This window comes from Diadema antillarum, unplaced genomic scaffold, assembly GCF_040938485.1.
Source record: "Diadema antillarum isolate AM-2024a unplaced genomic scaffold, OU_Dant_1.0 scf00000029, whole genome shotgun sequence".
Taxonomy (NCBI): domain Eukaryota; kingdom Metazoa; phylum Echinodermata; class Echinoidea; order Diadematoida; family Diadematidae; genus Diadema; species Diadema antillarum.
Genome location: NW_027270918.1, coordinates 7,514,138 through 7,526,416, shown reverse-complemented (window position 1 = coordinate 7,526,416; position 12,279 = coordinate 7,514,138). Strand labels below are relative to the sequence as shown.

Below are 12,279 nucleotides of genomic sequence, written 5' to 3'. Positions count from 1 at the left end.
GATTACATTGTCATTGTCATTGTACTTCAGATAATAGCCATGTCTATATTAAAGCATTTTGGACTTTTCAAGGACCCTATTGTGGTTCTGTTTATTTCATGCGCAATAGTCCATTCTTCTTACCCTTGCATTCATTGTGTCAAGAAACTTTAGTTTTGTTTACCTGATGTTCCCAAACTTAAAGTTTAGCTTGATCATTTAAAGGATGAGCCTTTTAATTCTATATTGTATTACTGTGTCAGTATTGCTGGAACTCGCTTATAGTTTGTATTAAGAAGATCTGTGTACTTCTCAGACTTCTTTGAAATTGCCTAAAATAGCTCATTTATCAGGAAGTCTGCCCCCCCCCCCAAAACAAAAAAAAAAAACAAAAACAAACAAACAAACAAAGTAGGGACCAGTCACATGACTTCTCAGGTGACTTGTTATTTAGCACAGGGAAAGTGCTGCGATTGTCTTGCTTTAGACTGTGTACTTTGCAGTGCAAGGAATTTTTATGCCTCCACCCTAAGGGTACCAGAGGCATTATTTATTTATCTTTTTTTAATATGAGGATGTATCTGAAGAAAAAGCTGAAGTGAAGTGTGTTGTTGGTGGCTGGAGCAAAGGCACCAATGACGATGGCAGTCTGCACACCTTTCCACAAAATGATGCCACATGAAAAATTTAGATTGTTGGGATTTAACTTTAATATGCTAGCTCACTGGTCCAATGGCCCTTAAGCTCACAGCATTTCAGTTGCAAGCACTACTGAACGTATGTGGCTAGGTTATCAGATATGCACACGCTCTGATATGCATACGGTCGCATGTCCACATTTTGGTGCTGTGTGTACTGCTAACTAGCTCTGGCTGGAGACCTGATATGACTGAATCAAGGTTCCATTAAAAGTGGCGTCGCGATTGATTTTAATCAGTCGTAAGTTCCCTAATCAGTCACAACTTTGCTATCCATTTCAAATCCATCTTACATGAACAATTTGTACCTTTAAAACCAAGATGGTGATAATGGAGTGAAAAATATATTGTAGGAAATAAAGTTGTCAAGAAGGTATGAAAAATGAAGTTGCTTTCTTCAGTTGGCAAGGTGGTTTGTGGTGTAGATTGATGTGGCTCTGTATACAGCGATATCCAGCCTGATCTCGATCCTCCACATGTGGATACAGTCCAGTCACACATGTGGCTAGCTACACGTAGATATATCCACTCCATGTTACAATCAGTAGTCGGTAATTGGTATCGACCAGTCATTGAATGTCATTTGAAAGCATGATGGAACGAATTAGACCCATTTATTTGTCTTTCCTTTTGGCACTACTGCAAGGAGCTATCAATTAGTTTGGCCGACAAAGCAACAATTAAACTTTCTAATCCATATTCAGTGTCATCAAAATATACTGATTCTGGTAAGTAACCATCAAATGACTGTTCTCCATTCATATTTTGTTCCTGGATTATTCCATAGCTCCTCTTTATGGACATTGATAGATTTTTTTTTTAAGTTATACATCTGCAGTATTGTTTTGAAGTTGCTATACGCTTATATCATCTAGTATCAATTTTCTGTCTCTTTTTTTTTTTGTATATTGATTGTCATGTTGATATGTAATGGTTTTAGTTCAATCCCTTGTAACCAACCTTATTTCTGTGGTTTGTGTGTCACGTTTTTATTTTCATCCAAAGGATGTCACTCCCGAAAACTTCTTAGCCTTGCTTCAAGGGGACCAGCCAGTTTCTTGCATGAACTGTAGTGGCAAAGTCCTCAAAAGGTAAACTCCTCAAACTATCTCTCCAAAGGGGTAGCTTTTTCCCCTTTTACTAAATTTATACCCCCGCCAAACGAAGTTTGAAGGGGGTATATAGGAATCAGCGGACGGTCGGGCGGTCGGTCGGGCGGTCGGGCGGTCGGTCCGTTGCAAATCTTGCGTCGCGAACTACTTCCTCAGTTTTCAACCGATTCCCATAAAACTTGGCACAGATGTGTGCCTTGGGTTGTAGATGTGCAAGACGTATTTTTTGACAGTACCCAAAAGTACGTTGCCATGGTAACGGCATATTATGGGCAAAAATGGGTACAAATCTTGCGTCGCGAACTCCTCCCACAGTTTTTGATCAATTTTTATGAAATTAGGTACAGATGTTCATCTGAATATGTTAATGTGCAAGACACATATTTCCGCAGTGGCAAAAAGTGCGTTGCCATGGTAACGGCATGTTATTGGTAAAATATAGGGCAAAATGCTTCATGGCAAAACTGCTTCATCAGTGTTCTTCCAATTCTCATGGAATTCATATTGAATGTTTGTCTTAGGATATAGGTCAGCATGACACATTTCTTGACAGTGACAAAAAGTATGTTGCCATGGTAACAGCTCACATATTATGAGCCAAAATGATGGAAAATTTTGTGTTGCAAACTACTTCCTCAGTTTTTGCCCAATTTCCATAAAACTTGGTACAGATATGTGCCTTTGGTTGTAGATGTGCAAGACGCATTTTTTGACAGTACCCGAAAGTATGTTGCCATGGTAACGGCATATTAATGGCAGAAGATCAAGGAAAGATCTTGCGGATTTAACTACTTCCTCAGTTTTTTGACCAAAGCTTATGAAATGTTGTTTTGACCAAAGCTTATGAAATGTTGTTTGGCGGGGGTATAACCAGTCACTGTAGCGACATTTTTTTTGTTTGGCATGAATATTTTGTTTTTTGTTATTTTATATGTTCCATATGGCAACTTACATATGTAATTTTAGTATGGTCTGAGGAAAAATATAAGCAATTTCGAGAACGAGTAACTAGTCTTACAAAGTGAAGCAAGAGAATTATGTGTCTTTTTTTTTTTTTGGTGATGTAAGACATTACATGTATGTGGCATGCTTACACAACTGTCACCACAAGAATGACACAATTATTTATTCAACCAATATTTCATTAGATAATCTCAGTGACATCATTGGATTCATTATGAATTTAGCAGGATGTTGGCACATTGTAAAATCAATAAATTTCAGCTGTACGTCCGCATGAAAATTAAATTGAAAAGGTCATATTTAATTGAAAAAGATTTGAGACATGTTACTGTTTTTAAAAGCACACTGATGAAAGATATCTCTGTGTTTCCCTCATTATGTTTCCAGTGACAGCAACGACCACATGTTTGTTTACTTTGCTGACCATGGTGCCACAGATCTCATCGCCTTCCCAGCAGGAGAGGTATGTGTATATTTCCTCCATCCTGTTTTGATGTATCCAGTATTGAAAGCTCCTTGTAACAGATGCACAATTTTCTTTTATCCAGGCCCTTCCATGGATGTGATTTGCTTGCCTTATAGAAAAATATTCCTGATTACATTGTGATCTGAAGTTACTCTTCTGTGAAATATTGTCGAATGCAGTTTTATAAGAAAAAAAAAGTGTTCTGCTATGGTGAAGGGAAGGATGTAAGTGCACCATGTAGTCCCACACATTTGTACCTGTGTGTGCATTTTGCCTATAGCTTGCAGATTTTATCCTGTGATAAAGTGTGATATTACCCTCAGGTACAGTACCTCTTTAAGTCAATCAAAACAATCTTGGAAAGAGCTATAAATCTGATTACCAATGTGTATACATTCAATACATGAAGTCTTCCAGGGCACAAAAAATTCTCCTCATAAGGGTTGATACACTACAATTGTAGCTACATATGTCATGACATTAGTGCGGAGAATGGAAATGACCTCGTGTGGGAGCAGATACAAGCTAACAGTGCTTCCTAAGGGCAAATTACTCTGACTGCTTAGAGATTGTGAGATTAAACTTCAGAGTTGATGACACAGACAGGAAAACTGAGTCGTGCACCTAATATTTTTATGCATCAGCTCTGAAAGTGAAATTATTCATTTCTGTGGCTAGCAAGAGCATTGCATTGTATTGTTCAAAACTAGAGGAGTTTTAGTCTAAAAAAAAAATCTTTGTGAGTATAATTCATTTTAGACATTAGATGTACATATGACATTTGTTGTACAGACTTTTTGGGGGTCCAGAGTTTCGTGAATTTGTGCATAAACTTACGTATTCAGTCATAGCTGATGATGATGATGATGTTTTTGCATTTAATGAGATTGATGTAACATATTTTCTCCTTACAGCTGCATGAGAAGAAGTTAATGAAGACACTGAAACGTATGCACAGACAACAGAAATTTGGCAAGGTGAGTAGTTTAACAAGGAAAATTACATTGATTCATATTGTTGTTGATGATTGTGTGAAATCACATTTAAAGAGCTTGAATTATGTGCCTCCACACTATCCAAGATTACTCTTATGTATGAAGCCTGGATGAGTACTTTCTATTCAACCAGAACAGATTTCTGTCACAGAGACTAATCTTTTTTTTTTCCCCCCCATGTAAAGGGAGTAACCATCTAGCTTGATACCAGTGAGCAAAAATGTTCACACAATGAAATAATTTAGATTTCAAAGGTTCATAGTTGCTATTCATTAATGTAAAATAAGATATGTGTTGTTAAAGTGGATCTTTTTACACGACTTATTCATCCCAGTAAGAAGAGTTTCGGTTTTTTTTAATTCCGCTGAATCAAGACATCAACTACTGCAACATATGGCAAGCAAAAATAGTCACACACTTTTATTTTCGTGCTAGTTTCTGGTTGCAGGAAATGTGCAAAAATGTTCACTTTTACAGTATGTCAATTCATTGTCAGATCTCTCCTTCATTAGCACAGGATTTTCAATCTACAAATGTAGTTCATAGCCAAATTAATTCATATTAAAACAGGACTATGAGCCTGTATAATTTGTCTGCAATATTTGTCCCAGGTTTTCTCTTTCCGGGGATTGTTGGATAAGTTGCGCCACATTCAAAGCTCAATGTATCCTCTAGTATTGAGACAAGATGTATGAAGTTGTCTATCTGTCTCACATCTTGTTTGCCTCAGCTCGTTTTCTACCTGGAAGCCTGCGAGAGTGGTTCCATGTTTGACAAGCTCCCCAAGAATCTCAGCATCTATGCCACGACGGCAGCCAACCCGGACGAGTCTTCGTGGGGAACCTACTGCAACAACTCCATGGACAACTGCCTGGGGGATGAGTACAGTGTGCACTGGATGGAAGACTCCGATGTTGTGAGTCTGCTCGATAGTCTGTCTGTTTGTGTGTCTCTTTATGTCTGTCTCTCTGTTATATCAAAGATGCACAATCCATACACTATGTAACACCAACAGACAAACAAACACACTTTCTCTCCCTCTGTCTGTCTGTTATTTTGTCTCTCTGTCTAACTTACACTCCCACTGTGATGGATGGTAACACACAAACTTCTCCCTACTCGCTTTTTGCAACATCCTTGATTTTGACTTGTGGATTTTGCCAACCCTACACATACATTGTGCTGTACTAGCTGAAGATAATAGCGTGTAATTACCTCTGCCAAGGAAGGTGGTTATGTTTTCATCCTTCTATGTTTGTTTGTTAGCTAATTTGTTTCTTTGTCTATGTCCAGATGATTCAAAAAGTTTTGAACGGATTTGGATGATACTTATGTAATACAGAGAAGGTTGAGAATCACATAAGGAACAGGTGATTAAATTTTGGTAGTGATAAGGGAATTTTTATGGATTTATGAAGGATTGTCAATATTTTGGTAGGTAGGGTCAAGATCAGTGGTGGAATCGAGCTGCTTGGCAGAGGTCTGCGCTCTCAGAGTGCTTCGACATTTATCCATAATGTTTCGGGCCTGTATCAGAATCTGTGACTGCAAAGATCAACTGTATTGAGTAAAGGAATGATTAATTTCTGTACAACTACTAGTCTTTGCTTCTATGTTGAAGTCGCCTCTTGAATGCAACCATCCGTCTTTTCTTTGACTGATTTTTGCTGCTCCTTAGGAGGACCTCAACAAAGAGAGTCTGAAGGCTCAGTTTAAGATTGTCAGGAGTGAGACGGAGGAGAGTCATCCCCAGGAGTATGGTAACCTCACCATGAGCAGCGAGATGCTCAACCAGTACCAGTCTGGATCCGGCAAGAAGTTTGTCTCGGGGCGACTCGAGAAACCAAAGACCGCCTCTCGAAGTGAAGTAAGTGTAACAATAATGCCACTCTCTCCCTTTCTTCGTTTTCCTCTCTTGCTTTCTCTGTCTCTCTTTCTTTCTCTCTGTCAGCATTAAAAAATGTCAGTAATTCCTGACTTTTTTTGGTTTTGTTTTGGGGGAGGGGGGGGGGGATGGGGATCTGCAAAATCAAGAGTATAACTGTTGCAGTATACTGTAAATGTTGAAACTTTTTGCCTGAATAATTTTTTTTTTTTGATTTAGTGAAGTTACCTTGGGTATGTTTTTGCTCTTTTTTTTTCTCTTATTCTTCCCTTTTATGGTTAACGAAATTCCACATAAATGATATGTACAAATGTCAGCAGTAATATGTGAATCATCACTACAGTAGTCTTGACATAGTCACTCCCATTTGGGCTAAGAAATCTTAGAAGAAATCTGAAGTAAGCTGAGTTCACTTAAAAAGAAAACAGGAAAATTGATGTTTGTTTGAAAATTGAAAGTTTAATATGCTAACTCCCTCCTGCTTGAATTTCGAAGTCTTTGAATGTTTTAAAATTGGTAAACTTAATGGATGTCTTTTGATGCATAGTCAGAACTGTGACGATTTGAACTGCCCCACTGAATACCTTACCCTCTGCAGACTGACTGCATCTTAACATCATAACAATTCTCACCGTTTTCATGACAGGTGGTTGAACAAATAAAGATGTATTAATGAAAATCTTAGAGTCAGGAGAATTCAACATTGCCCAATCAGGAGTCTGTTGCATAAAACTTTTTTTTTAAAACCTGTTGAGGACGGGCTGATTTTTCTCTAACACACATTTTCCATAAACACCTGCCTGAGTATACTCGGGATTAGTCCTCAGTGGGTGAGCCTAAGAAACTCTCGTAACAACTGAAAACTCAGTTTAGAATTATTATGCCATTGACTGAATGTAGAAAAAAAAACAGTTCTCTTGAAAAGTAACCCAAGTTTTCTAGGGTAAAGGTCTTCTGCAGTAGGCCCCAGAAAATTCATTGTTGGGAAATTTTTCAGCTTTTGTGGTGGCAGTACCTTGCTATATTCAGGAGCAATACTGGGGGAAAGAGATGTTTTGTCAAACATGAACCTCATTTGTTGAAATGAGTAGATAGGAAGAATTTGGGTTACTCTGACAGCAATTGAATGGAACAGGTCATGGATGTACAATTGTATGGACCAGAGTTTAGGTCATTGTTGTGAATGATGGCTGTCTGTGTCCATCTGTATTTCCAGCTTGACCGCGTCCCGTCCAGGGAGGTAGAAATGACCATGCTGCATCGCCGCCTGATGAAGACCACCAACCCACTGGACAGGGACGTCATCCTAGAGAAGATTGCCAGGTTGACCCAGGTCAGCCTCCCCGGACTTTTTACTCCTTCTGTCTCATCTTAACCCATCCTCTCTGAGAAACGATAGTTCACCCAATATTTGAAACATTGCACTCCCAGTGTCTGTTAGTAATGGGTTGTTAATGATAATAATAATAATGACAATAATGATATTAATGATGATAATGATGATAATGGTGATAATAATGACAATAATGGCTATTTGTATAGCGCACAGGTCACATTTCGAAGCTCATGGTGCTTCAGAAAAATGAAAACATAAAAACATCTGTGAAAGCATTTGGAAGAAGAGGAAGAGTACATGTAGCTTGGATTGAAGACAGCGCACTTTCATATTTCTTATAGTATTGCATATTGTTGTCAAAGCTGGTAAAGGTTCAACCATGTTTTGTAAATATCTATCACTATCACAGTTGGAATGTGATGTTATTCAAGCCAAGTTCATCTACCTTTACCCAGTCGGCAAACTTTCTAGAGTTTTAACCTGTTACCTATGGGAACCTGGTGACCTGTGTGTTAAGTCTAAGGGGATTCCAAAATTCAGTATGAAACGGGTTAAGAACAATGATGTCAGAAGAACTTTCAGACAGATGCAGTTTTCAATTCCTAATGCAATAACAATTGTGTGCATTCTTTGATAAAATATTTTATTTTTAATTCTGTGTTTACTTGCAATGAGTGACCAGTTGGGTGTTGTGACTAATTGTAGAAAGTATTCCTTCCATGTCAGACCCAACGCAACATCATCCAGACAGTGAAAGCAATTGTCCAGTCTGTGACGTCTGACCCCAAGGTGGCTGAAAGCCAGCTGCACCGTCCAGCCAGGCTGCAAGTGGTCAACTCGGAGTGCTACGAGGGTGCGGTCACCCTCTTCTCCCAGCGATGCTTCAGGCTTGGCCAGGTGGGTGCGATGGACCATTCCGTGGGGTGCCATTTTGCGAAAGATGTTTGCGATTTTGGCAGCTTAACATAGTTGTGGTCACCATAGCAACAACTGAAAATTTTCGCTGTTGTTTGTAATTTGCCCAGCTGGCTTCTGTGGAACCTGCATGTTTGGTTTAGCTGCAATTAAATTGGGAATTTTTAGAGAAAGAAGCCTGCCTTTGCAACATTTTTGTTTTTTAGTGGTCTTAAAAAAAGAGACAAAGTGCTGAATGAGGGCTCACAAGATATCGTATTCATTATTATGTAGTACTGTACAATTATGAATGAAATCAGTGCTTTTATTTTTTGCACACCTAGAGAGCATGACAGGAGATATGAGGAAGATTTAAGGGAGATGTGAATTTGTCATTTCCGTTTGTAATGAAACTCAATCTGACTCTGTAAGTGGCATGTATTTTATAAATGTGGGCGTTGTTATGTGAAAGTAATATTTTTTAAAACATCAGAAGTACTTTACTTAATGAGTTTATACTGCACTGAATTATGGCAAAACACTATTGCTAGACTTAGATCCACATAATGAGCAACTCATACTTGGAGTATCAAATAAAAATGGTCCCCACTCAACCGAAACAGGACATAAGAACAGGGCAAAAGGACATTAAGATGTAAAATATGGACATAATGACAGGGAAGGAAGTTAGTTGTTATTTTTCTGTCTAGATGTAAGTTTATCACGTATGCTGTTGGAAAAATGACCTTTTTGAGTTGTTGTAAAGCATGCATTTTACCAGTCAAAATTCAACTTCCAAACGTTGTGACGTTGATTTATACCTGACATATGAACTGTAATGTGACATATTAACGCACTGTCACTTCCACTATTTTGTCAAAATAGATATAGTGCTTAATGGTCATTTATCTTATTACTCATTTCAATCATTAATGATTCGTCTGTTAAGAATCATCGCAGGTGAAACCAGTATTTCACATGTGCAAAACAAGTGTTTGTATATGTGTATATACATGTATGTATATAATATAAATATTTATATGTGACTGTGCATCACAAAACCAACAAAAAGTCACATGGATGGAGATATGGATTTTTTGTTAAGGGCAGATTCTGAGAGAGCAGATTCGAAACTTTAAAATAATGTATAACTCAAATTAAATAGACTCTCTTAACCTATCTAAATATTTGATAGAAAGCACACACTCTGGAAAGTGTGAAACCGAGAAAAGAGGCTCTGAAGTACATGGTCTATTCAAGCACTTTATATTTACCAAAGCGTGCGAGCTGTGCAATGAATGGGACGAAAAACAGGATGTAGACCACCGGAGCAAAAACAATGAAGGGAATTTTAGATTAGGCTGAAATTGTCCATGCTTTATTAACACATTCTGTCCATGATTATCGCCAATTTTCAAAGCATTAGCATTACACGCTCTAAAGTTATTGGAGTTGAAAGTGAAGAGTGTGCAAAGGATTTTCAAGAAATGAAAAGGGGCCTCTATTAAGACACACCTGATTTCACTACTCTACAAAAAAAGGGGTTGTAGAAAAACTGCTGAAAACTCACTTTCCCATACATTCTATAATCCCAAACTTAAGAATAATGTAGAAAAAGAATAGCTCATTCAGAAAACAGGAAAAACCCAAGATTGACTTTGTTGACCCGTTTCACTTTTTTCAGTCCTTACATGAATTCAAAGGGTGCGACTTTTGTTTGTTTTGTGATGCACGGTCACATATTATATTCTCTGTACTTCATTGATATTGGACTTGCTGGCACAATTTATCAATCTCAGCCTATCAAAAAAATTGAGTTGCTCTGACATTTTCACTGCAGTGCAGGAATGAGATAGATTCTATCAAAAAGTGAACATGGAAAGTTACAACTAGCCACTCGCTGCTGTCAATCTCCACACTGCAAAACAAATGTAGGAATATTTGCCTGGCTCACACACTGCAACACCTATGTAGGAATATCTGCCTGGGTCAGATTCGTGGACAATTTTGGTTTAATGGACATGGCATCTGATTAATTGAAGGGGAAGTGTCTCTTTAACATTTATATGTGCAGCCTGCTGGAGATGGGAGGTTACAGCAATTTATGATGTTATAATGGTAGAACAGATTAAAAATCACATATGATTACTCTCACAAATCTTTATTTTAACCAGTTGAGGACAGGCTGATTTTGCTATAACACACATTTCCCACAGACATTTGACTGAGTACACTCGGGACTTGTCTTCAGTGGGTTAAAAAAGAAATGTGCACATTTCCTCAAGATGTTTGATTCTGAGATACACATTGTGGAGGCCTCAATGATGTCTTCAAAACATTTTTTTCTCCCTGATAAAATTCCCTTCATATTTATTGTTTATTGTTTGACCACTGTGACATCACAAATTCTTGTAGAGTTCCCTCCAGACAGGGCAGCATATGGAATTAACCAAAACTACACGTAGTTGACGGAATTTATAACTTTTGCATGAATTATCTGATACAGTATTTATCAAATTTTCTAGTGAGTGCTTCACTGTTTTTTCTGCATTTGCTGAATCCACAGTATACTCTTGTATGTATTTTTGGGAATTTCCCCTTAAAGGGACTTTGCAGTACTGGTTGAGGTTAGGATTTAGCTTTTAACATTTTGCAAGATATTGAGAAACCACTCTATGAGATGTCAAATTGCATGCAATTCTAAGGGAAATTGAAAGTTTATTTGATGAAAATTGGTTATGAAATGACTGAGATATCCAAAAACAAGGTAAGCAAAGAGATCCTAATAAAAGTCGTGGTCTGCAGCATTTTATTATCAATGCTTTTTTGGATATCTCAGCCATTTGAAAACAAATTTTCATCAAATAAACATTGAATCCTTTTTGAAATTGCATGCTCTTTCAGATTTCATAAGAGGTTTCTCATTATCTCACCAAAAAATATTATAAACCTGAATCCTCACCTCAACCAGTACTGTACAGTCCCTTTAACCCTTCTAAGGCCCATCCCCCTGTGTATAGTTGCCAGTGGTAATGACAAGAGTTAATCTTCTGGTGTCTCTTTCCCCCCTCTTTGCTGTTTCAGAATGACTATGCCATGAGTCTGGTCTATGTCTTTGCCAATCTGTGTGACCAAGGAACATCTCTGGACAGGTGAGTGGGGTGATGACCAAGGAGGGGATGACCAAGGATGGGATGACCCAAAGTAGACTAGGATTTTCTGCCGGAATAGGAAGATTTTGTCATCTTGATTGAAGATGTGATTTAATGTCTAAATTTTGCAAATGATCTATCGAGAACGGGGTGGTGCACCACCAGCAAAAGAAAAGTGTATTTGTGAGAGACGCTTTGTTCCATACACACGTAGACGCGCATGTGTACACATGCACTCATACACACACAGACACATCGGGTATACAGACACACACATCCACATATTGGTGAAGATGAAAATATTTATCGTGGGTAATTTTTTGCACTCAGTTGGGTAGAATAAATTTTGTCTGTTTTTAGTTCTGAGGAATTGAAGACATAGCATATTATACATATTACAAGCAAATTTAACATATTTGCCCACTCTTATTTTTGTGCTAGTTTGAAATGAGCAAAAATTTCCACACTGCGAAACAGCACTTTAACAGCACTCAACTGCAATAATAGAAACTTGTTCACTGTATGTTCCATTTGTAACCACAGCCATCACCTTTGTCTGTTTTTTCTCCCCCAAAGAAAGAAAGCCTTCATTTGTGACCAAACCTGGTTAATTTGCCTGGCAGCGTGCTTCTGAAAGCACCTCAACGTATCACTATACATGTATATGACCCATCATGACAAAAGGATCCAAAAAGTCACTGACGGCTGAGCCGAGAAAATTGGGTTTGAAGTAAGGTCATCAAAATTGGTCAAAACTATCAAAGTTCTGTTTTTATGCCTCCGCCACGAAGTGGTGGCG

The 12,279-nt window shown here is 38.0% G+C and overlaps 1 protein-coding gene across 1 annotated transcript in view; it reads left to right on the top strand.

Annotated features, from left to right (window-relative positions):
* LOC139738706 (legumain-like) overlaps positions 1–12,279 on the top strand; it is a 28,580-nt gene that overhangs the window by 14,726 nt on the left and 1,575 nt on the right. The window contains exons 4-12 of the mRNA XM_071649344.1: positions 1,683–1,768; positions 3,140–3,215; positions 4,133–4,195; positions 4,944–5,129; positions 5,892–6,086; positions 6,488–6,496; positions 7,315–7,431; positions 8,161–8,331; positions 11,413–11,480. Of these exons, the coding sequence (XP_071505445.1) occupies positions 1,683–1,768; positions 3,140–3,215; positions 4,133–4,195; positions 4,944–5,129; positions 5,892–6,086; positions 6,488–6,496; positions 7,315–7,431; positions 8,161–8,331; positions 11,413–11,480 (971 nt within the window). The remainder of the gene's footprint in view (positions 1–1,682; positions 1,769–3,139; positions 3,216–4,132; positions 4,196–4,943; positions 5,130–5,891; positions 6,087–6,487; positions 6,497–7,314; positions 7,432–8,160; positions 8,332–11,412; positions 11,481–12,279) is intronic.